This window comes from Sminthopsis crassicaudata, chromosome 4 (assembly GCF_048593235.1).
Source record: "Sminthopsis crassicaudata isolate SCR6 chromosome 4, ASM4859323v1, whole genome shotgun sequence".
Lineage (NCBI taxonomy): Eukaryota > Metazoa > Chordata > Mammalia > Dasyuromorphia > Dasyuridae > Sminthopsis > Sminthopsis crassicaudata.
This window is the reverse complement of record NC_133620.1, coordinates 386,713,155-386,740,355: the sequence shown is the minus strand read 5'-3', so window position 1 is coordinate 386,740,355 and position 27,201 is coordinate 386,713,155. Positions and strand designations below refer to the sequence as shown.

The window sequence follows — 27,201 nt, the reverse complement described above, 5'->3', positions numbered from 1 at the left end:
ATGGTTAACAAAAGAGATTTTAAAAATTATATTTGACTTAAAATGTAATTTCCTAGGAGTGCTTAAAAGCCAATAAAAATTCCAATGAGACAAGTATCTTAGTGCAAAACTAATTCCATGGAGTGAACTTCCTATTTATCCTTCAAGTTCAGCTACAAATTGATTCCAACTTAATGTAGTATCCTTGACCTTTAAATAGTGAGAATTCTAGGCCCCTTTGCCTACTCAACTCATGCTCAAAAATAAAGTTGCTGACATTTCAATTAACTTCAGACTCAACAAATAATGATTAAGGTGGGGACTGAGGGAAATGGGGCAAGACAGGATGGGAAAGGACAGAAGACAGAAGAAGATAGAAGAGGGGTTATTTGTATGTAGTGTTGTATTTAACCACAAAAACTTTTAATCACTTCTAAGTACCAAAATTTCTGAATACTTTTCATAATGTACAAATAATGATATACTTTTTATAACCAGTGGCCCAATTTATTACTATAGTGCCCTTACAACATTGTGTTCAACATTCCTTTAAAAGATGATAGGATTATAGATCTAAATGCTGAAGAACCCTCAGAGATAACTGAGTCTAATTCTCTTCTTTTCAGACAGGCAAAATGGGGTTAAGAAGTTAAATGACTTGTTCGAGTCTCCATAAGTAGTATCAAGGACAGGATTTGAATGCAGTTCCTCTGACTCTAAACCCAGAGCGCTAAAGACTGTTTTGTGGTACTATGCATTCTTGTGACTAATTGTAATTAAATGAAAATATTTATGCTTGAGTAAATCTGTATCACATTTTTATTTAAGGAACCTACTAAAATAATAAAAAACATGCAATTCCAAACTACTACCAAAAAATAAAATAAATTGTAAAGCAGATTACCTCAGTCCATGTTATTCCTGTTCGATTTAGCACTAAAACCTTCAATGCAGAAAATGTAAAGGATGGAGATGGTGAATCATAGAGAAATTTTAGTTTATTTTCACTGCATAGAAAAAAAAAATAAAGTAGTGTATTAATTTCAACTGAATATGACCAAATGAATCATTCAATTAAATTGCCAACTTGGAAAATAATAGTAGGACTTTAGATAGATAGTCTTGTATACAAATAAATTTCTTTCTTTTTTTTTTTTTTTTTTCCTGAAGCTGGGGTTAAGTGACTTGCCCAGGGGTCACACAGCTAGGAAGTATTAAGTGTCTGAGACCAGATTTGAACTCCGGTCCTCCTGAATTCAAGGCTGGTGCTCTATCCACTGTGCCACCTAGCTGCCCCAATAAATTTCATTTTTAAAGAATCTAAAGGACCACAGAGTATTAAACTTTAAAAATTCTGTTTTCAGAAACTAATTTGATATTTAAAATATAGAAACTCTTCTTGTGGTCTGGCCAACTGCTCTGATTTATTCATTTTATGGTGCAAAAGAGAGAATTACTTTAAGGTCAAATAAAGTGACTAATTTTGATAAACAATTTCTCTAAGAAGTTTCAAAATAAAGCCAGGACTAACTGGTTCCTCTATACCCTAGAGCACCATTAGCATAAAAAGCAGTAATATTGGTTTAGCTTCATTATCTTCTGATTCTGTTTCTTTGCCTTTATGACTGAAAAGTAAAGATACCAGAAAAGCCTCTGTCCTTTTTAGTAATTCTAAGAACAAGTTTCTTATTGTTTATCCTACCTGAACAAAGCTAAGAGAAACAACTAAAAAAAATGAAGTGTTAGTTGAGGCAGAGTCAGTACCCAAAAAGATACTGTAATCTAATAAATCTAATAAATAATCTAATAAAAATCTAATAAAATAAAAATAATGTGGATAAATATAAAAGTCTAATATCTCAATTCAAAAAAATCAACATTCCAAATTTGAGATGTGAGAGGCATGGTTAGGAAATCATTAGAAAAAAAGATTTATAGCTGTATAAATCAGCAATACAAAAAGGCAACCCAAAATAAACAAACAAAAAAAACCCTAATGTAATTTTAGAGTACATTTTTCCAGGGCAAAAGAAGTGACAGTACTCCTATACTCTAAGCTGGTCAAAATACGTCTGGAATATTTTGTTCTGTTCCATTAAACACATTTTAAGAAAGACACTAATAAGCTATATTAAAGAGGGTGATCAGGATAACAGCCATTCAGCCTTGGAAAGATTTAGGAAGGACATGCTAGCTGTCTTTCAAAATTTCAAGTACTATCATGTGGAAGAGGATTTGTTCTGATTAGCTCCAAAAGCTAAGGAACAAAATGGTACCATACTTTTAGCTCATATAAGAAAAAACTTGCTAAACAGCATTATGGGATGCCCCTGGGAAGTAAGGAGCTCTCCTTACTTCACATCTTCAAAGTAAAGGTATGGATGATCCCTTGTAGATATGTTTAAGAGGAGATTCTTAAGCAGATATGATTGCATTAGATAACCTCGGGTTTCTTTCAGCTCTTAAAATTTTATGATTCTGAACAAAAACTTAGAAAGAATACCCTTTGAAAAATATGGCCATATGTCCAAAGAGGAAAAATAGTGGATCAAATTACACCCATATAGTTGATCCCACCCATCTTTCACTTTGAAATACAATTAATTTCATGCCTATTCTGAATTATACCTGAACAGGACAGGTGTGACTCACCTGTATATGCAAGTTGGTTCAGGTTTGAAAGGGGAGGCCTGGTTGAGGCACTTGGAAAATTTGGTTCTGCAGGTTAAAACTAACCAAACATTCTGGATGTACTGCACAAATGATTTTAATAAAATAAATTAATAGTAGTTTAGTAAAAATCTATTTTCAAGCTTCATTAAACAGAGTTCCATGATGAAATCATTCTTATTGCTATTTACAGGACTCTAAACAACTACATTTTAAAAGATTTTCCCCACATAAGCCCCCAAATATTTTGCTGACATCTCATACTAAACCTGTAAAAATTCAATTAATCATTCCATTAATTTAATTAGCCCAAAATTTTTAAAAAATTGGGGCAATTCCAATTTCTCTGCCATTTACAATAGACCAACAGTATATACAACTACAAAATTTAGAATAATAAAATTAAACATTTTTTTATTAATGAACCAATAAATTATTAGTGAGCCCAGGTATTAAATTATAGCTTATGTTTAAAAAAAAAAAAAAAACCCTAAGATCTAATTCTATTAAAATTTTTGTAGTGTTACAATGTAAAGGAATCAAATCCATTGCTGCCAAGAAGTACTATAAGACACTAAGTACCCAGTGGGCATAGATTAGGATTTGTACAGAATGTTAATTAGCAAGTAACAGAAAGTTCATACCTGAGATTCAGAACTTCCAGGTATTTGAGCTGAGCAGCAATGGAGATCACTTCATTCCATGATGACAATAGATTTTTTGACAAATCTATCCTTCTGATATCTGAGAGTACATGTTAAGAAATACTCACTTTGAGTCATAAGAAAGACCCCATATACATCAAAATATTTATAGCATTATTGTTTATGATAACAAAGAACTAGAAACAACATAATACCCATGGATTTAGGAATGGCTAAATGAATTGTGGGACATTAATGTAACAGAATATTACTGTGTTATTAAAAAAAAATGAATGCAAAGAAATAAGTAAAGACATGAATTGAAGCAGAGTAGCATAAGTAGAGTCAAGAAAACAATATTACACATGACTATTGACATATAAATACAAAGGACAACCACCACCAAAAAAAAGTTTAAAAAATCACAAACTTGGCCACAAAGAAGAAAAATGAGAAGACATCTCTCCTAACTCTTTTGCAAGGTGGGGGGGAGGAGATCCCTGAATGTAAAACATTTCCTAAATTGACTTAATATAGTGATCAGTTTAGCTTATAGTTTTTTCTTTAAAATAAATTTTTTTATCTTAGAATTGGTTATCAAGGGACAGCTAGGTGGCTCAGTGGATAGAGCACCAGCCCTGAATTCAGGAGGACCCGAGTTCAAATCTGGTCTCAGACACAACACTTCCTAGCTGTGTGACCCTGGGCAAGTCACTTAACCCCAGCCTCAGGGGGAAAAAAAAAAAAAGAAAGAAAAATAGAATTGGTCATCAAAATGAACAACATCCTTGATGCTTTTTATCTATTGTGCTGCCATTGTATCTACTTGAGCTCCTGACAGTTATGGGCTTGATGCAGTGAAGAGGAGTTAGAAATATTGGGAGAAATACTGATGGCCAAATTTTACAAATCTTGTATGTTCCTTTGATCTTAATTTCTGAATCTTTCTGTTATCTCTAGAAGATCCCAAACAAAGCTGAGAACAAAATGTTACACATTCTAATCCAACATTCTATAATAAATGCATTTAAGATTCAAGTATCACTTCATATTTTTCTTGTGCAGCATGATAAATGTGGAAATATGTTTAGAAGAATTGCACATGTTTAACATATATTGGATTTCTTGCTGTCCAGGGGAAGGGGAGGGGAACAGGAATAAGAAATATTTGGAATAAGGATTTTCCAACAGTATGTTGAAAACTATCTTTGCATGTATTTTGAAAAGAAAAAGCTATTATTAAAAAAAAAAACCATAAACAATTTTAAAAAGGTTCAAGTATTACTGTATCTAGAATGGTCAGAGAAGAAAGACATCAAGTAATTGTGTCATCCAAGCATTTATTAAGCATCTACTGAGCGCCAGAGATACAAAGAAAAAAATGAGACAATCATTATCCTAACAGAATTTACATTTTTCTGAGGGACATCACACACACACACACACACACACACACACACACACACACACACAAAATTGAGAGAGGGACAGACTTGTGATTCACAATCACAGTTAAGTAAAAAAATAAAACAAAAAAAAAAAAACACAAACACTGGACTGGATTTGGAGATTCTAGATTTAAATATATCAGAGACATCTCTATGGCCTTGTAAAATCACTTAAACTCCCTGGATGTCAATTGTGCATAAAATCCCAATCCAAAGAACTGGATTTAAGTGACAAAATTCAGACCAACAAGATCCTGGTTCAGCTACCTTACCTGATACTATAGAAAGAGACAGATATTGGGATGCCCAACTCATCCGCCTAACACAAGACCACAAATTAGGCTTCAGTATTTCAGAATTGATCTGCATGAAGGGTCAAAACCAAGAAACTATTATCAATCACATTTTCTGGCTTCACAATGACAGAATTAGGACTTAGAGAGCAGAATGGCTTCTTTTACCTCTCTACCTGGACTCAATATGGAAGGAGCAGAGTAACAATGACTATAATTATAGAAAGTAAACTTTGAAACATACAATAAGGACAGGAAATCTTTACCTAGCAGAGAGGATGAAGACATAAGCAAATAGAAGAAAATTTCTCAATAAATAGAGACATATTAGGTATTAAAAACTATTAACATAAAATTTCAGATGAAGAAAATAATTTCACAAGAACTATATTTTTAAAAATGGATTAGCCATAAGGACTCCAAAAGCCAAAAGAAGAATTTAAGAAACAAAGAATAAACTTAGAATTCTTAAGGAAAAACTTGTAAGTTTAGAACAGAAGGCGTAAAGCTTTATCTAAGTGGTGGACACCCAAAAATATTGAAGAAATTAAACCAAACTCAAGAGTTAAATATAACAGAGAAAACAAAACAAGAGATATTAGAACAAAGTTGAAGACTAAAAATTAGATCACATGAAATTATTCTCAAAAATAACTCAAATGGGGGGGGGGGAAGCTCCAAATCATTAGTAAGTAGAGAGAGAAATAAAATTAGAGCAACTCTTAGATTCTACCTCATACTTATCAAATCAGTAAAACTGACAACAAAAGGAAAATGACATATGTTAGGGGGACTGTGGAGAAAATAGACATGTGACACTGTTGGTGGAGCTAGAAATTGATCCAACCATTTTGGAAAGCAATTTGAAACTATATCAGAAAGTTACTAAATTGTATATGCTGCTTATCCCAACAATAACAGTATTAAGCCAATATCACAAAGAGATCAATGAAAAAGGAAAAAGATCTCTGTGTATAAAAGAATACTTTTTTATAGTAGCAAAGAATTAGAAACTAATGGAATCTCCATCAACTGGGGAATAACCAAAGAAATTATGGTATATGAATATAGGAAAAATATTATGCGGTAAAAATTATGAGACATTTTCAGAGAAACCTAAGAAGATATATAAACTGATGAAAAGTAAAAGTGCAAACACTCAGCAGAATAATTTATGCAAAAACAACACAATTTGTAAAAACAAACAACTCTAAAATCTTAAGAACTCTGAACAATTGAGTGACACAATTGGTAATGAAACAGCCTATCTCTACCTCCTGATAGAAACATAATGTACACAGGGTACACATTGAAACATGGAGGCAATGAGACACTTGGGCATAATAAGAACTGCAAGAATTTGTTCTATTTGTTAGAAAGGCTTTTTATTTTCTTTTTTCCAATATAAGAGAAGAGAGTATGCTTGAAAGAAAACAAATTTTTATTAATAGAAAAAAATTTAAATTAAAAGAAAACTACCTGGAAAACAGAACAAAGATAAAACTTAATAATAACTGGGCTACTTAAAAATCATCATTTGACAAAACACCTAGATACCATATTTTTTTTAAAAAATCAACAAAAGAAAACTGCCCATAACTATTAGAACCAGGAGATAAGATAAAAACGTAAGAACCAACAAATTACCACTTAAATGAAACCCCATATTTAAAACAATTATAAGTGCTACAAAGTCCAGAGCTTTGAAAAAATACTATAAGGGAAAAAATACTATAAGTAGTCAAGTGCCAAGGAACCACTACGGTAAGGCTCAAGGAAGGTTATTCAACAAATAAATTGTAAAAGAAAGAATACAGGATACAAAATATCAAGAGGCAAAAGAAACAGACTAATTATTAAGAATACTTGCCCTGCAAAGCAATGTTTCTTTTATTTTTTTCTGAAGAAAGAAAAAAAGCATTTCTATAACACAGAATAGAAAAAAAAGATGGCTGCACATGAAACTGAAAATCTATTATGAAATAATTTACCAAGCAAAGTTGAGTCTAATCCTTAATGAAAAAAAAAAATCGATTTTTAACAAACTGAAAGAGTTTCAGGTATTTGTGACAAAAAAAGCAGAAGTCAACAGAAATTTCAACATAAAAGATTCACAAGTAATATAAGTAATAGATTATTTCTAAGCATTCCTACCTAGAATTAGGCAGACTTTTGGATATAAGAGCAAACCTAAAATAAATAAATAAATACCCACATTTAAACAATCTGAAAGGGCTATACAATGATCAAGTGCTTTTATCCTAATTGTAGGAATAGGGTGAGAGGTGAAAGGTCCACTGTCCTTAAAGAATCTTTTAAGGATCAAAGGAGAAGAAAAAAACCAAATTTTGTAATTTTGTCCAATTTTGTTTTATTTTAGTAAAGAAAAGGGATTAAGGAAAAGAATTACTGGGAAGAAATGAAGAAAAGGAGGGGAGGGACTTAAAAATTTCTCATCCAAAAAATATACAAATAAGAGTTTGGGGGAGAGCAGCACTGGGCTATGGTCTGACATCAAAAAGTGTGTGTTCAACCACAGACTCAAAGATAGATCATATTAGATATTCTCCATAATAATCATGTCCCATGTTTTTAATACAACCATACTTACCTTTGTCCAGCAACACTCAAGGACTCTGCCACTTCCATTCCTTGTGCAAGCTCTCAAACTTCCCAGTTTTGAGTCAGGCAACAGTATATGAGGAAAACTATAACCATTCTGCTTCTTGGGCACCCAGAGTGGTAGAACCAAGAGTTAAATTGGCATATAAAATAATACACTGGGAAGAACAGTAAAATAATATGAAATAACTTTTGAAAATAATTTTTGATAGTTGTTATCCTCTTAGACTCCAGTAATAGAACATTACTGAAAAAGGATACTAGGACAGGTTTGTGCAATTTCCCCTTTGTTACCAGCACAGCTCACTGCAGAGCTCCAAACAGAGACTTCCTGCAACCTATTTAGCTGACTGAATGAAAAATACATGAATTATACACGCAGTTAAAATAAGTCCACTAAGTATCACAGAACCTTACAAAGTCCTAAACTACTCTTCTAAACATTTTTAGTTTTTTCTTTGTAAACTTTTTCTAAAGTCATCCAAACAAAAATTTAATCAATTATTACTGTAATACAATGCCTTAAAACATACTATATTTCAACATCATAATTTCTAAATTATTTCTAACTTAATCAAGAAATTGCCACCAATTCAAGGCAGATTGGCATAATGCATAAAAAGCCAGCCTTAAAGCCAAGAATAAGTAAATGAATAAAGCATTTATTAAGCACTTATGATGTGCAAAGCACTAGTGCTAAGAACTGGAGTTAAAAAATAAGTTTAAAACTTTACATCAAATATCACTGATAAAAACAAAATACATAAAGAATTACTGACACAAATAAAAGACCAATAGCCACTCATCAAGAGATATCACAAAAAAATACAAAGAGTTATAAAAAGGAGTTCCAAATTTAAGTATGTTCCTCTGACACTTGATGTCTATTGACAATTCATAGAACTCAGAGCCAGAAGAACATAGTCCACCCATAGTACATGTGGTCAGAACTAGAATAAAATATAGTTCCTATCTGATTTCAATGTATTGATATATTCATTAAAAATAATGTATTCACAAAAAGACTCTTCTCTGTAGATTAGTGGTCTTCATTTCTATTTGAGATTGACACCACTGTACTAAGCAGCTCTCTAAGATTAATTCTCAACTCCAGCTTGCAGAGAGAGTGATCACCTACAATGGCTGGAGTTGCCTCATACAGGAATCTATAACAGTGAAATCACAGGTACAATACCTATCCCTACTTAGGAGACCAGATGCAATAATTTATGCAATTTAAATTATCTATGGAATCAGTCACTTTTAATAAAAATTCTAATGTGACGTCTCCAAGTATCTATTGAAATGATACTTGCAAAATGCAGTTATTATATAAACCATTACCTCTTTATATCTACAGGAACACTTGTAAGAATTATTATTGTTGCTTATGATTTGGTGGAGGAAGAAAAATATGTACTTACTTTTATGTATATCCAATTTTTTAATATTATCAGAGCACATGGTATTCACTTAAGGGATATCAAGTATTAATATAAATTGTGGCTCCTTTTGAATATAATAATATATTCACTATTTCACTTATCTGAATAAAAAAGCAAAAAACTAATAATTCTATACTTTAAATTTTTTAAGTGACTTTTAAGAAATATACAATCTGCAATATGAAACAAAGGACTGACTAATTCTGTGATCTTAGGTCCACTCAAGTGTTGCGAAACCTACTTTAGAATATGCATGACATTAACATTATTCATAGTTAATAACTAGGTAGCAAAGAATAATGAACATAATTATGAAGTGATTCTCTGCAACACTGCTGATAAAAAAAATTGCCTCTGGTTAATAAGTAAGTAGCCTGCATCCAATATGGTTACATTCCAACCAAAGTGGCCTACTTGCTGCATTATAGTTCCAGATGGCGTCTTTAGTCCTCCATTCCTGGAATTCAATAATTCTTCATCTATCTGTGCTTCCTGGAATCTCTGGGTTTCTTCAAGGATCAGGCCACGTACTACTTTATGGGAAGTCTTTCCTGATCTCCTTCACTGTCAGTGCTTTCTCTCCTCATATGATCTTGTGTTTCTTTTCTGTTTACATGCTAGATCCCACAGTACAATGTAACCTCCTAGAAGGCAAACATTGTTTTTCTTGTTTGTTTCTGCACAATTATATCCCCTGAATTTAACACAGGGTTTTGAACATAACAGGTGTTTAATAAATGCTTGATGAATTTAATTAAAATCTAACCTCAGGAGTGGCAACCAGAAGTCACTTCTAAGATGTCATCCTCAAAAACTGTTGATACTTCTAGGATGCTATAACTAAATGTTAGTTGATGAATAAAAACTTGCAATGTGATCTGGCCTGGAATATTATCACACAGGTCTTAATATCTCACCGAATAGTTCTATTCCCTCTGACATTCATAAAATTATTATTTCCTAAATGAACCTTACTGACTTTGAATAAAATTGCACTGTATTTTTAACAGTTTTCTAATATTACAGTTGAGGATGGGATTAGGGAACTACCTGGCTCTTCTGTTTATAGATAGATAACTTGTGTTCTATAAAAAAATGAAAATATTAGCACTAAAAGGGGAAAATATGAAAAACAAGAACATAAACCATAAAACATAAATCAATCCAGAGCAAGCAAGCAGAAATAATTGGAAATAAGAGTATAAACAACAAATACAGTACACATATAATCTCAATACTAGCTCTCTAATGAGAGGTTTCAAACTTCTTGTTTCCTTTAACCTTCAGGGTCTTTATCAACAGTGCAAATAAACTAATCTCTAAATGTCTAATGTCTAAATCCTAAGCTTTAGAAAGTCTCTATGCTATTTGTCAATTATTTAATACATTTTGGCCCTCAGAACAACATATTTAAAACCAAAGTATACCATAAAAATTTAGTTCATCAATATCAATTCCTCCTACCTTTGAAATTTTTTAATAGAATCAAACCCAACAGTTTCTACGGGTTTATTTCCAATAACAATCATCTCATTTCCATCTTCTTCTTTAGTATTTTCCAATCCATAGCGATTCTTAATTGCAGTGAGAAAGTCCACTCCAAAATTTACCCGGTTTGGACGGATAAAGGATCCTCCTGTAGGATGCCTAGACAAGGGCACAAAGGAGTATATAAAATATAAAGAAGTCTTTCAAGAAATTAAATATCTGCAGAATAATGCTTTATAGGTGTATAAAAAGTTAAAAAGCATAGCTAGGGGAAATAAAAGGAATCAATACATCACAGTGGACAAAGTTCATTCCAGAAGTTTGGAACTATAAAGTCTTCCTGAGTTTTGAAATTGGATTGCCATGTGATCTTAGGTAAGTTCCTTCACCTGCCTTTGTAAGACAAATTACTGTATACTTATTTCAGTGGGAAGTTATTAAGAATTCAATATTCAATTAGTGCAAGTATTTTGAAAATGGTAAGGGACTACAAAATGGTACACCAAGACAGAATATTGAAAAATAATAATGCTGTATATTTCTATAGTAATTTACAACTTTACAAATTATATTCCAAACACTCATAGATGTCAGTAGTATAAGTATTATCAAAGTATATAAATGAAGAAACCAAATCACAGAAAAGATAAACTTATGATCTCAAATCATAAAACTAATTATAACATACAATAATGTATATGGCATGTTGAATGTAGAATAATCAAGATTGTCTGTGTCTTTGTCAAAATCCAGCACACCACAGTAGTTCCCTCAAACTTGTTTTGATATTTTGCTATGTCTTTTTAATATTTTTGTCAGATTACAATAGAAGTATTAATTCTATCACTGCATTTTACTTTTAATAAGCTTGGGAAGAAATTTTAAAAGACATCCCAAAATGCCAAGATATGCCAACTATTTGCTCAGAACCTGAGAATAACTACGTTAGGATGTAAAGGGCTACAACTGAGTAGATACAAGGTAACCTAGCACTTGAGGCTAATTACCAATTGGACAATTCTCTATTAACATGTTTGGAGGATGACCCTACTTAACTATTCTGTGCTGGCTCCATCAGTGGGTATGGACAAAGAAGGGGAAGTGAGATCAGTGGGTGGAGTAGGAGGAGGAAATTCATTCTTTTGGGGAAAGGAGGAAGGAGGTATGAAGATTGCTAGATATAATCCCCTGATGGCTACCCCAAAAGACCAAGAATAAAGACTTTTGCTTATCCTGACTCAGGCTGATTCTAAGATATCCAAGGTCACAACAGTTAGGATCCACCTTTTTGTGAATTTCAGGTTTATAAGCCCTACTCCTACCCCAGCCTTCTCAACAAACTTGCTTTCCTGACTCTGAAATTAATTAAACCACAACCTGACAACTGCTCTGGCTTGCTTTTTTCTGCTCTCACCATTCACAGGTTAGAGACCAGTCCAATCCAGACTATATTTAAAATTATTTTGTTAGTTCATAGGTTATCTTTAGAGGGGTGAATTAAGGACCTACACTCAAAGGCAAGAGGAAACATCACTTCATGGTACATCTAGTTACTCTGACTCTTCTACATGATGAATCAGAGTGAGAAGAAAAAACAACACACGTAGCAATAAAATCACATAGCAATATTAAAAAAAAACCATAAGTGAATAGAAGAGGAAGGAGAGAAGGAGAATGGAAGAAAAAAGAAAAAGAAGTTAAAGAAAAAGAAAAAAGGAAGAAAGGAAACATACATTTATTAGACAATTGTTATGTAACAAGCTCCTGCTCTTAACAACCTCAAGTTCTAATAGAGGAGGCAATATACATAGAACAGTTTAGTAAGAGAATGGATGAAAAGGTCCAGCAGCCTTCAGTGTGAATTAGCACCCTCTCAGTAGTAAAATAATCCTGGCTTTAAATATATGAATTTCAAAATCATTCCTCTACTGCTATCTCATCCTGGAATTTCTCTTAACACCTGTGGCTTCTTTGTACTACCACATCCTATCACTTCTGAAGCCTGTTCACAATGGAATCCTTCTACAAGAACTGGTCCCTTTTCCCACTGGTGAATTTCTCCTTGAAACCTCATAATATAGAGGGGTCCACGCGAACCTTTATTCTAACAAGCCCTGTTCCCAACTTTCTGGACTTGACTATATATGACTTGTATGAGTTGATGGAAAGTGAATTGAGTAGACCCAAAAGAATGGCTCTACTCAATTTGTACAATGAAAGACTCAGAATTCTGATCAACACAATGATAAGCCACAATTCCAAAGGACTTAAAATGAAATATCTTACCTGCTTCCAGATAGTGTTGACAGATTCAGAATACAGATTAAAGCATATGTGGGGTTCTGGGACTATGACTAATGAAGGAGTGTGTTTTGCTTAACTATAGCACTATAATAAGGTTTTGTTTTTTTTTCTTCTCCAGTAGGGTGAAGAGTAAGGTGTGGCAGCAGGAAATGGGAAGGAGAGAATTCATAACTAATTTTTTTTAAATGGAATTAAAAGAAAAACACCTCACCTATTAGAAACCTTTCCCAATGCTCCTTAAGGCATTAGCCTTCTCTCTGTTGATTTTCTGCAACTTTAATATGTATATATCTTATTTGTACAAAGTTGCTTATATTGTCTTTCCTGATACATTGCGAGCTCTTTGAAAGCAGAACTTATATTTTGCCTTTGTTTTTCACCCTCCAGTGCTTGGCACAGTGTCTGTCACTATCATGTAGCAAGTGCTTAACAAATGTTTACTGACTATTATCTATTACTTTGCTTCTACATATACGACTTAGCATAATCAAACTGATCTTTTTATTATTTCTCACATTCAGCATTCTACCACCCATCCCCATGCCTTTGCACTAGTTGGCCTTCATGTCTAGGACTACTCCTTTTTAACTTTTGACTCTATGAAGCCTTAGTTTCCTTCAACTTTCACTCAGGCACCACTTTCTGTATGAAGCCTTTTCAGAACTATCTGCTAGTGGCTTCTGGGTGTAATGGAAGCCACATCCTAGTGGCTGCTGGGGATCTAATTCTGACCAGCAGAGCAGATCCATTTATATTATTGGATGATAAGAATACAAGGAGAGTGAGAGGCAGTTGCATTCTCTGACCTCTCTCCTCTTCCCTCCAATTTATTTCATTCCCAATTCACAAGCAACATCTGTGTCAGTAAAAGCTGCTTTGCAATTCCTTCAAGTGTGGTATGATTCACAGCTGTGGAGGCTTTCAGAGAATCGACCTGCCCTTTCACACGTAAGCAAACACACCTGTCCAGTTATTAAATAGGGCCTCTCCATATATATATATATATATATACATACACATATATATATATATATGTATGTATATATATATATATATATACACACACATATACATGTATATACACATATATACATGTATATATATATATATATATATATCTTATACATAACTATTATGTATGCTTACCCTATTAGAACATAAGCTTGAAGAAAAGTTCTAATTCACTTTTGTCTTTGTATCCTTAGCAACTAATACAGTACCTGGCATAAGCAGGTGCTTAATAAATGGTTGCTGATTGATAACAAAAATATTTTTTTTAAAAGAAAAGTATATCTGTTATTGAGTGTTATAAAGAGAAGCTACTAAAATAACTCCAGGAATGTTAAAAGAAGAGTTTTCATATATACCAAAATATTATGTACTGTAGGAAACTAGAATTAAGACAGATGCCCAATGACTAGGGAATGACTGAAAAAATTGTGATTCAGTGAGTGAAACTAAATATTATTATACCAAAAAATTATGAAGAATCACACAAATGGATGATGAACTAAATAGCAGAACCAAGTGAACAATATACACAATTAATACAATAACATGAAAGAAAGATACACTAAAAGACCTTATGTTGAGAACTAATATAGTGAATCTTCAGTTCAGAGGGCTGATAATGGGCCACACCTCCCTCCTTGTGGCTGACAAGGATTAAATATTAAAAATAGAATTAGATATAAGCTGCATGTGCTGTATGTCAATTTCCTTGCAAAATCTTTTCTTCCAAATTTTCTCCTCCCACCCCTCACCCCTTCCTCTAACTGGCAGGTAGTCCAATACATGTTAAATATATTGAAATACACTGTACTTCTTTTTAAAGAGAAGCTTCTATGATAAGGTAGTACTGGGATATAACAGTGATGTAAAAATAAATGATTAAAAAAATTTTCAATCAACAAATTATTTTTCTTTTCTGGCCTGACCTATAACCTTATTGAGAATAAGTCATATTTAAACACCATTACCATCTACCCCCCCAAAAAAAAATGCAATGTGAACATTTCAGGAAAATGAGATAATCCGAACCAAATTAATGCAAGTTAAGTTTGCAATACAATTTTTAAAAAGGCAATTTTATAAGACAAATCTGAGATATCACTATACACCTGTCAGATTGGCTAAGATGACAGGAACAAATAATGATGAATGTTGGAGAGGATGTGGGAAAACTGGGACACTAATACATTGTTGGTGGAGTTGTGAAAGAATCCGGCCATTCTGGAGAGCAATCTGGAACTATGCCCAATAAGTTAGCAAGCTGTGCATAACCTTTGATCCAGCAGTGCTACTACTGGGCTTATATCCCAAAGAAATACTAAAGAGGTGAAAGGGACCTGTGTGTGCCAAAATGTCTGTAGCAGCTAGTGGCTAGAAACTGGAAGATAAATGGATGTCCATTAATTGGAGAATGGTTGGGTAAATTATGGTATATGAAGGCTATGGAATATTATTGCTTGCTAAGAAATGACCAGCAGGATGAATTCAGAAAGGCTTGGAGAGACTTGCATGAACGGATGCTGAGTGAAATGAGCAGAACCAGAAGATCACTATACTCTTCAACAACAATACTGTATGAAGATGTATTCTGATGGAAGTGGATATCTTCAACATAAAGAAGATCCAACTCACTTCCAGCTGATCAATGATAGACAGAAACAACCACACCCAGAGAAGAAACATTGGGAATTGAATGCAAAATATTAGCACTACTGTCTATCTACCCAGGTAGATACCTTATACCTTCGGAATCCAATACTTAATGTGCAACAAGAAAATTGGATTTACACACATATATTATATCTAGGTTATACTGTAACACATGTAAAATGTATGGGATTGCCTGTCATCTAGCGGAGGGAGTAGAGGGAGGGAGGGGAAAATCTGGAAAAATGAATACAAGGGATAATGTTATAAAAAAATTACTCATGCATATATACTGTCAAAAATTTATAATTATAAAATTAATTTTAAAAAAGAGAAAAAAAAATAAAATAAAAAGGCAATTTTACTTAATAAAGCCTCAGGTGACTGAGCTACCTTATTGAGAACCAATCTAGAGAAAGAACCAAAGCAAATATTCTTAGGAATGATACTAAGTCTAAATATAAAAAAGTTCAATGGTTATTTTGTGTCAGTTGGTTTTCATGTAATTTTTAATCTCTTCTCTCAAAAAACAAATAGCAATAGGTTTTTCCAATAGTAGTAACAGCCAAAAGAAAAAAGAAAGTTCATTATTTCATATAATTTTCTACTGCACCTAAATCACAATGTTTCTTCTTTTCTTTCCCTTTTCCTATAATATGTCATCTCTTAGATAAATACACTGATTTAAAATTAAAAATTACCTGCATTTAAAATATATAGTTCCTTCATGGCTGCCATCATGCTTTCCTCTTAGAGGGTTGTCCCATTCTACTCCTATCCAGGGTCCTAAAGGAAAAACAAAAACAAAAACAAAAACAAAAACAAAAACAAAAACAAAAACAAAAACAAAAACAAAAACAAAAACAAAAAAAAAACCAGGTGAAATGAGAAATAATTATCATATATGTTATGTCTTCCCAATATACTCCACAATATATTTCATAATATAAAACATATCACTAAGATAATAAAGGACAAAATACTATTTTTTGTGAAGGTGAGCTCATTCAGGTCATTCCTATATCAAGCAAAACCAACAATATGCTTAACAAACATCTAAAAAAATATACTATAGGACAGAAAAGTCTGTTAAAAGGGCTCCAGTTTTTTTTCTTTTATTTAATAAAATCGAACACAAGTTATTTTCTTTATTCAGTAGAGAGATTTTAAGAACAACTTGTGCTAGTGGAATTAGAGAACAAGATAGAAAGTCACAGGTCACCATTATTTCATGGTAATATAAAAGTAAACCTCAGTAGATAGAGTAGAATATGCATCTCCAGCATTCAACTATAATTTCACTCTACAGGACAGACTACTTCCCTCATTAAAACAACATGGAATTTTTACTTGTAGACGGTTTACTTGTAGTTACTCTCTTCTGTTCCTTAATCTGCTGCTTTTAAATTAACATTTGGCAAGGAGGTGAAAAGAGGATAGCTGAAATTCTGCCCACTTTTCTAACCTTGGTTACATTAACTCATACCACGATGGATTGTCCTGAACTGTCATCTCAAGTTATAAAAAAGTCAATATGTTATCCTAAATTGAGATGGAAGAGATATTGTTGCCGTATCTATGAGTTATGTCCACTTAAACTAGGCTACTTAGAACTAGGCTAACTTAGAATTAGATTGCAGAATCCTACTTTAAATTTTTTTCAAGCAATACATCAACCATGTTCCAGGAGCTAGTACAACTTACAGGAAAAATAACTTTAAAAAACAAAAAAGGAGGAATTAATTCCAAATCCAAGAGAAGTGATTAGGATGGAGAGACCTATTGCAATATGCCTTTCTTTAGTTTACATAGGGAGAATGCTCATATTTTCTCCCTTACTGGGAAGAACACATGCATGCACAGATATTCACTGCCTAGATACAAGCCAATATGTGAAACTTTGAAAGCAGCTACTAGCCATGACTGAGTCCCTATACTGTAGAAAGGCCAATATCTTCTAATTGTCTGTAGAAAGGGAAAAAAACCCAACATGATTCAGGAGGGACTGAATCAGATCTGAGTATGCATCAAAAAGACACCCATTTTTTGGTGTTTTTTTTTTTTTCCCATCTCTGGTAATGAGTGAATTAGAACTTCTCTGAATTAGTAAAAAATAGAGAAAAGAAGGTGGGAGCACTATTTCTTTTGTATTTATTCTTTCCTGATCTTAAGTGAATGAGAATTGCAAGAAGGAAGAGCTCAGGTAACTTTCAGTTCAGGAAGCCCAGAGGTACCTTCACAGGTAGCAATGGTAACTAGAATCAGTAGCAGAGCCCACTGAAGACAGAAGCTGAGGCTATGAGTAGCCAACTCAGAGAAACTCAGAGAAAAAGAGCCTGTATACAAATGTTAAAAGATAGTCATCTGACAATGGCAATTTCAGGGAAAATCACCCTGGAAGAGAACACAGATACCTATGGACTCTGGAAATGCATAGATTCTTAAAATCCAACAATTATACTAACATGAGATTTTGGGAGGACATTCCATGCCAGGAGTTGGGAGAAACCCTTTACCACATATGTTCTCCAGACAAATTGTTCTTTGTTGTTCAGTCATTTTTCAGTTTTGCCCAACTCTGTGACCCCCTTTTAGTTTTACTTTCAAAAGCACTGAACTAGTTTATCATTTTCTTCTCAAGCTCATTTTAAAAATGAGGAACCGAAGTAAACAGGGTTATTAAATGACTTGCCCAGAATCACAGAATTACTAAATGTCAAGACAATATTTGAAGTTAGGAACATGAGTCTTCCTGACTTCAGATCTAGCAGGTTAGCTGCCCTTGGCCACTCTCCCCAGAGACTTTATGTATGCAAAGGGAGAGTGCATGGTTTTGGAGGAATGTCTTATATTCTATCATCTCAAAGTCTATCCAAATTCATGTTTGTTGTTTCCATGACACTATTTATCTCATTTTCTACTTTCTCTTTCTCTCTTTCACAACATTTTTCTAATTAATCCCACCTTCTTATTATGTGGCCAAAGTATTTCAGTGTTTGACTCTCTAGAGAATAGACTGAATTGAGTGATTTCACCTTTTTGCTGTCCATGGGAATCTCAAAAGATCTTCTCCAGCATCACATTTTAAAAGTGTTTGGGGGTACTCAAAGCTTTCCTAATACTTCAGCTCCCACAGTTCTGCTTTTTTGTATGCTGTCCAGAGGTACCATAGCTTTCCTTCAAAGAAGGCATCTTTAATTTTCATGGCTATATTCACCTTCTGCAATGATCTTTAAGCCTAAGGATATAATATCTGACATTGCTGTCATTTCTTTTGCTGTTTGCCAAGAAGTGATAGAACCAGTTGCCAAGATCATAATTTTTAAAAATTTTTATTAAGCTTAAAGCCAGCTTTATTAAAAAGAAAAAAATTATGGAATAAAAAACTTTTAAACACAATACAGCACAAACAAATAATTATACATGAAACTATAAACCTACTATGCAAAACTTGCTATTCTTCCCAAACATACAACAAAATTATCATGTAATTTTTTTTCTTCCCTCCTCAATATGGCTACCTTTAGATGTAAATAGGCATATATTTGTAAAAACTATTCTATATTTCTACTTATCAGTTCTTTCTATGGATGCAGATAGTATCTTTTTTCATGTCTTTTATCACTAATTTGGATATTTATAATAGTAAAGATAATTTCAAAGTCATTTCTAAAACTATTGCTGTTCAAAATTATGTGATGATCAGCTATGACAGACTAAGTGCTTCTCAGCAACGCAGTGATCCAAGACATTTACAACAGACTTGGGATGGAAAATACCATCAACTTCCAAAGGGACAACTATAGAAATTGATTATGAATCAAAACATATTATTTTCATCTTTTTTTGTTTATTTGCTTTTTCTTTCTTGTGGTTTTTTTTAACCCCTTTAATACTGATTTTTCTTTTACAACATGACAAATATGGAAATACTTTTTAAATGAATATACATATATAGCCCACATTGGATTGCTTGCTATCTTGGGGAGATAAGAGGAGGGGAAAAATTTAGGACTCAAAATCTTACAAAAATGAATGTTCAGAATTATCTTTACACATATTTGGAAAAATAAATACTATTGAGAAATAAATAAATAAATCCTTAGTTTTTAAAAGTAACTGCAATTGTCCACAAAAATAAAAGAAAATTAAGCTTTTAATTAAATAACATTTGTTTTTAATAAATTATAGAAAAAATATAGCTATTGTCAACAAAACCACATTTTAGGTATTGTACAATTGCATTATATGAAAGCTAATTAGATTAAAAGATACCAAAAGTCAAATCATGTCTATAAAGTAAAAACCTAAAAAATTAGAAGCAGTGTCATAAAGGTGTTACAATCTACTTCTACTAATGGGCCAAACCTTCATTAAAACAATTACAATATAAAGAAAAAATAAATAAATTGTATCTACCTTTTACTGGAGGAACATTGCCAAAATAGCGCACTGTTCCAAGTTCTCCATTAACATCAATTCTTCGGCCAATTACATCAGAAGGCACAGAATCACTCATGGCTATAAGAATAGTATAAAAAAAATAATTAATAATCTAGAAGAAGAAAAAACATGTTATTAAGAATTTAGAAAAACAAATATTTAGAATTTTTAAAATTAGTACTCCATAGGAATTGAAAACAAAGAAAATGCTTCCTATTCATTTCCAGTCTTTTCTAGATTTGACAGATATATTAAAACCTGACATAACTTGTTTATATGATAGTTTTTATTTAACAAAGCCCTACATAAGTAATAAAATTGTTTTTTAAGTTCACTCAATTAGTCCTTATAGGAGTAGGAGAAGTGATACAAAGTAGTATCTTCTAAGAAGATGGAAAATGAACCAAAGTGGAAGAATTAGTCTCTTGCCAGAAGAACATCTGAATGAAGCTTTAGTAAGAAGTGAGTACCTACTTATAGTGAAAAAATAAGCCAACACAAAAAACTCAAAGCAAAAAAATTATAGAAATGTTCATTATTTTTTAAAATGAGATATGTGAGTGATCAGAACAAGATTCTTAATATAAACCAGAGTCCAGCAACTTAAAGTTTTTTATTTAACACTTTTATTTAAAGTTTAGAATTTTAAATTCTAAACCTATCTCCTCTCCCCCTTCCTTTAAATGGTAGGCAGATACAGGTTATATATGTGCAATCATGTAAAACATTTCCATATGGGTCATTTTGTACAAAAAAAGTTTGACTAAAAGAAAAAATGAAAGAAAATGAAAATAGCATGCTTCATTTTCATTCAATCAATATCAATTCTTTCTCTGGAGGCAGAATACATGTTTCATCATTAGTCCTTTGAGATTGTCTTAACATTGTATTGCTTAGAATAAGCTAAGTCATTAACAATTCATTAAATTCTCCTGGTTCTATTCATTATGCATCAGTCTATGTGAGTCTTTCTGGGTTCTTCTGAACTCATTCTGCTTATCATTTCTTATACCACAATAATATTACATTACAATCATATACCACAGACTGCTTAACCATTCTCCAATTGATGGGCATTTCTTTGATTTCCCATTCTTAACCACTACAAAAAACTGCTATATTTTTATACAAATGTCTTTTCCATTTTTGTGGATGTCTTTCAGAAATAGACCTAGAAATGGTACTGATGGATCAAAAAGTAGGCACAGTTTTACAGCATTTAGGGCATAGTTCCAAATTGCTCTCCATATTGAATCAGTTCACAATTCTACTAACAATGCATTCATTAGTGTCCTAGTTTTCCCACATCCCCTCCAACATTCAACATTTTCCTGTTTTGTAATGTTAGCCACTCAGATAGTTGTGATGCGATATCTGATACTTCCGAGTTATTTTGATTTGCATTTCTCTGACCAATAGTGATTTGGAAGGACTTGGATTCAAATCTAGATGCAGACAATTGACACTTACTAGCTGTGTAACCTGGGGTAACTCTGACTACCTCAACAACAAACTAGTGAGTTAGAGTTTTTCTTCATATGACTCTACTTAGCTTTCATTTCTTTGTCTAAAAATTGTTTGCTCATATCCTTTAACTATTTATCCTTGGGGAATGACTTAGATTTTTATAAATTTGACTCAATTCCCTATATATTTGAGAAATGAGACCTGTATCAGAGATATATGCTGCAAAATTTTTCTTCCAGTTTTGTTTTCCTTGCAATTTTGGTTGCATTGGTTTTATTTGTTCAAAAACTTTATTTTATTTTCTAATGCTCTCTATACCTTCTTGGTCCTAAATTTTTCCTTTATCCATAAATTTGAAGAGTAAACTATTCCATACTCTTTTAATTTGCTTAATTTACAACCATTATATGAAGGTCATACACCATTTTGACCTTATCTTGATATACAACGTGAGATGTTGGTCTCTAGCTAGTTTTTCCCTTATTATTTTCCACTTTTCCCATCAGCTTTTGTCAAATAATGAGCTTTTGTTCAAAAAGTTTGGATCTTTAACCTTATCATAAACTAGATTAACATATTAATTTACTATAATTTGTACCTAATCTATTCCACTAATCTATTACTCTTATTTCTCAGCCAGTTTTCATAATTTCTACTTTATAATATAGTTTGAAACATGGTGTGGCTAGACTGCCCTCTTTCACATTGTTCTTCCAGATGAATTATTATTTTTTTTAGCTCTACAAAATATTTTTTGATAGTTTGAGTGGTAGGACACTAAATAGACTAATTTAGGCAGAATTGTCATTTTTCTTATATTGGCTTGACCTACCTGTGAACAATATTTTTTCAGTTGTTTAGATCTGACTTCATTTGTGTGAAAATTATTTTGTAGCTGTGTTCATTCAGTTTCTGAGTTTATTTTGACAGGCAGACTCCAAAATATTTTATGTTGTATACAATTGTTTTAAATTGAATTTCTATTTCTATCTCTTACTGCTGGATTTTGTTGGAAATATGTAGAAATGTTAGTGATTTGTGAATTTATTTTGTATCCTGCAACTGTGCTAATGTTGCTAATGATTTCAAGTAGTTATTTTAGTTGATTCTCTAGGATTTTCTAAGTATAACATCACATTATCTGCAAAGAATGATGGTTTTGCTATTTCCACTCATATGAAAGAGTGTTCCAAATCACTATTGATCAGAGAAATGCAAATTAAGACAACTCTGAGATACCACTACACTCCTGTCAGATTGGCTAAGATCAGGAAAAAATAATGATGAATGTTGGAGGGGCTGTGGGAGAACTGGGACACTGATGCATTGTTGGTGGAGTTGTGAAAGAATCCAACCATTCTGGAGAGCCATCTGGAATTATGCCCCAAAAGTAATCAAAATGTGCATATCCTTTGATCCAGCAGTGCTACTACTGGGCTTATATCCCAAAGAAATACTAAAGAAGGGAAGGGGACCTGTATGTGCCAAAAGGTTTATGGCAGCCATTTTTGTAGTGGCTAGAAACTGGAAAATGAATGGATGCCCATCAATTGGAGAATGGTTGGGTAAATTATGGTATATGAATGTTATGGAATATTATTGTTCTGTAAGAAATGACCAGCAGGATGAATACAGAGATGATTGGAGAGAATTACATGAACTAATGCTGAGTAAAATGAGCAGAACCAGGAGATCATTATACATTTCAACAATGATACTGTATGAGGATGTATTCTGATGGAAGAGGATATCTTCAACAAAGAGAAGATCTAATTCAGTTCCAATTGATGGACAAAATCAGCTACACTCAGAGAAGGAACACTGGGAAATGAGTGTAAACTGTTTGCATTTTTGTTTTTCTTCCCAGGTTATTTTTACCCTCTGAATCCAATTCTTCCTGTGCAACAAGAAATTCAGTTCTGCACACATATGTTGTATACTATAACACATTTAACATGTATGGGACTGCCTGCCATCTAGGGGAGGAGGTGGAGGGAAGGAGGGAAAATTAGGAATAGAAATGAGTACAAGGGATAATATTATAAAAAATTACCCATGCATATATACTGTCAAAAAAAAGTTATAATTATAAAATTAATTTTAAAATGTTAAAAAAAAAAAAAAAAAAAGAATGATGGTTTTGTTTCCTCATTGCTTATTCTAATTCCTTTCATTTCTTTTTCTTCTTTTATTGCCATAGTTAACATTTCTAGTATAATACTAAATGATAGGTGACAGTGGGCATCCAGCCTGAAGTTTAAGATAACACTACCCACTGAGGGGCCTTTAAGTCGCTGGTGTCAGGCAGATCAAAATCTAGTTATACTTCAAACTCTTTGCAAAACCACAATGCAAGAGCATAGCATTTAAAGTCAGAAGTCGCAGAAGCTTCTCAATGTACTTATCTGATGTCATCACTCCAAGAATTGATGTAAGTAGAAAATGGAATGAATCTTAACTCTACTACATAGTACCTGTTATCATAGGGAAATTATTTTGCCTTTTTTCACCTGAATTTGCTAACCAGAAAGCTGAGGGTTTGATCTAGAATATCTCTAAAATTCTTTTTAGCTCTAAATCAATGACTCTATGTATAGACTTCATATTCAAATTTAGTAAATTGTCTTTGGAAGCAGAAACTTATTTATCCCTTTATCTTTAAATCTAAAGCAAAGTTGAGAATTACATTAATTTGCTTTGTATTCATATCAATTAAATATTATCTTTTTATATGTGGCCAAGCATTCCTAACAACAGCAAGAACCCTGGCATCATGGAAATATAGACACCAGTTGTGCAAAAGCATGAAGACGGGAAGAGTCAGATGACAATCTTAATAGCAGATGTTTAATAGATCAAAAGAACAAAAATCACTGTGCCCCTTTGTTATGAATGACAACATTCTGATAGGACTAGAACCAAGATTTTCTGACTCCTAAATTAGTACTGTTCCAACAATACCACTGTACCAAGCTGAGAAGGTTTTCAAAATGCAGTGATAAATGGCCTTTAGGTAAGAAATAAAGGAATTTTTTGAAATGTTTTCCTAGAACATAAAAAGAACCCTGGAAAGCTAAGAAATGAGATGAGGAGGAAAAATACTCCAGGGATTGTGAAAAGCCAGTGAAAATGTCCAGAGTGGGGTAATGAGAGTTCTGAGGGCAAGAACAGCAAGGAGACTAAGGACACTGAAGCACAGAGTACAAAGAAGAGTAGGTATAAAACTGGAAAGATAGGAAGAGGTCAGGTTATAAGAAGGCTTTGAACGCAAACTGAGAATTTTATATTTGATCCTGGAGGTAACAGAAAGTTACTAGAATTGACAAAATGTTCAGATCTGAGTCTTGACAATTAAGCTGAAAATGGATTGGAGTGGGGAGTGGGGAGAAACAAGGCAGAGAGATCAACCAATAAGGAGACCTACTAGTAGAATATTGCAATAATCCAGGAGTATGGTGATAAGGGTCAGCATTAGGGTGGGATATATAAATAACTGAAAGACTGGCTAATACCTAGTTGATCAAAAGATATAGTATATCTGCTGTATACTTCTGATCTAGAAGTTTAGTAAAGACAATCAAAAGAAAAAAAGGTTGTTTTATCATAACTTGTCTGTTCTATATAAATCTATGTAATCACTATTAATCATACCTCTAAGCAATCATAAACATTTGTTTAATAACCTACTTTAGAATTTTTCCAAGCCCTGTGATCAACTTTACCTAAGTACAATTTTTAGATGCCCCCTTTTTGAAATTTTGATATTTGTACATCAGCTTTTCTCTAATACTTTTCTACTTTTCCATAATTTCTCAAAGATTAAAAGTGTGTGTGTGTGTGTGTGTGTGTGTGTGTGTGTGTACTTTATTCAAAGCAGTTAGGAGTTGTCTTACTGTAGCTTCACATATCTTGAGTTTCAATTCCCTTTTAAAGCATGGTTTGTTTTCCTATATTCTCATACAAAAAAACAAGCAAAGAGGGCTTTGGAATTTATACTTTTGTCATCTGTTCCAACCAATCAGAGACTTTATCTGTTACTCAATATTTTTATTCCAAACATGCCTTAAACAAAACAAAACAAAACAAAGCAAAAGATCTATTTGCTATCTTCAATAGTTTTTATTGATCCCATTTGGGGACTTTTTGGACTTAAGCCTTCTTTATACTATTTATTTTTGGTTTTATGTATCCCCTGTATTCTACTGTATAGATCTTTTTAAAATCAGTGCCAAGTAGAAAAGGGGAGTGTGCAAAAGATGTTGAAAAAGTATAGGAGTTGGCAGTTAGTTGGATATGGGGAGCAAGAGAGAAAAAATGTTGGAAAAAGTCATATTAGTTGTTAGCCTGAGTGACCGAAATGACGCCTTAAAGAGGTACAAAACCTTATCCAAGAAAAAGATTATCTGAAAATAAGAATGGACTAACCAGAAATTAATGACTCAGTGAGGTAATAAAAATATCAGAACAAAATCAAAAGCCTAAAAAATGGAAGACAATATAAAGTACCTCATACCAAAAACAAATAACCTGGAAGATAAAGCAAGAAAAAGCTAAAAGTTACCTTACCAAGAAAACAAACAAACAAACAAACAAAACAAAACAAAACAAAACAAAAAAACAAAAAAACCTGTGAACAACTTATTTCAAGAAATTATGAATTTAAATAGCTCAAACCTAATAAGATTACAAGGAAAGTAAAAATAAACTCTAAACCCCAAAATGAAAATTCACAGGAATATTACAGCCAAACTCTAGAGTTCTCAGGTTAGAGGAAAAATGTTACAAACATCTAGAAAGAAAGATTTCAACAGTCAAACAGGCAGAGAGGATAACAATAGACATGGCTATTACAAATATAAAGAGGAAAGCTTCAAATACAACATTCAAAGGAAAAAGATACAGACTGACAGTCAAGAATTTATCTAGCAAAGCTATGTCTAATTCTATATGGGAAATAAAGGACTTTTACAAGTTTCTGCTGAGTTGAAACATTGAAATGCAAAGGAATTTTTTTTAAAAAAAACAGAAAAAGATGAATGCATCTGATCAATCTGAAGGAACTATACAAAGAAAAAGTGTTAACATTCCAGAGAGAGGAAGAGAGACTCAGTGTCCCCATAGAACCTAATAGCAAAAATGACATTAAGGCAACAGAGAAAGTTAAATAAGACAAAGAGTTTAGGAAGTAGTTTTGTGATGTTTTGATGATCTTAAAAGAAAGGGTGTATGTGAGGGGAATTATCACACGTAAAGTGAGTGTATAAGTAGAAGAAAATGCAAAAAAAGAACACAGGGAAGAGAGGGATGGGGAAGTGGACAACACTTAAATCACACTTCATCTGAACTAGTCAAAGGAAGACTAAAACACACATAAAAAATCTAATATAGAAGGCAGAATGAAGAAAGGACTCATCCATGCTCTCCTCTAAACTCCTTTACCTTTAAATTACCTTTGCCTTAAACCTTTAAATAATGACTCAGAACCAATTTTAGAACATAAGAACCCACCAAAAGATGGAGTAGAACAATTTTCCAACCCAAGGCAGCTTAGAAGGTTGGGAGGAGGGATCTGTGGCATCAGGATGGGTCTGGAGCACAATCAAGGTACAGGTCATAGCAGCACAGCCCAGGCTCTAGGAAACCAGAAACAGGCAGTGAGGTCCCTGAATCTGTGGCAGTAGCTGTGATTTCCATATCTTTCAGTCCAGAAACAACAAAGAGGATTCAGCAGGAAAGGTGT

General features: G+C 32.8%; 1 protein-coding gene across 9 annotated transcripts in view; it reads right to left on the bottom strand.

The window, feature by feature from the left end:
• TBCE (tubulin folding cofactor E) overlaps positions 1-27,201 on the bottom strand; it is an 81,038-nt gene that overhangs the window by 35,238 nt on the left and 18,599 nt on the right. For 5 of the 9 annotated variants that reach the window (XM_074262450.1, XM_074262449.1, XM_074262451.1 and 2 more), the window contains exons 2-8: positions 26,970-27,094; positions 19,971-20,072; positions 16,253-16,337; positions 10,566-10,748; positions 7,918-8,006; positions 3,294-3,393; positions 884-986 (exon numbers count right to left, since the gene is read on the bottom strand). In XM_074262450.1, the coding sequence (XP_074118551.1) occupies positions 884-986; positions 3,294-3,393; positions 7,918-8,006; positions 10,566-10,748; positions 16,253-16,337; positions 19,971-20,072; positions 26,970-27,039 (732 nt within the window). In that variant the 5' untranslated portion in view covers positions 27,040-27,094. The remainder of the gene's footprint in view (positions 1-883; positions 987-3,293; positions 3,394-7,917; positions 8,007-10,565; positions 10,749-16,252; positions 16,338-19,970; positions 20,073-26,969; positions 27,095-27,201) is intronic. The other 4 variants (XM_074262452.1, XM_074262454.1, XM_074262455.1 and 1 more) reach the window with 1 other exon arrangement.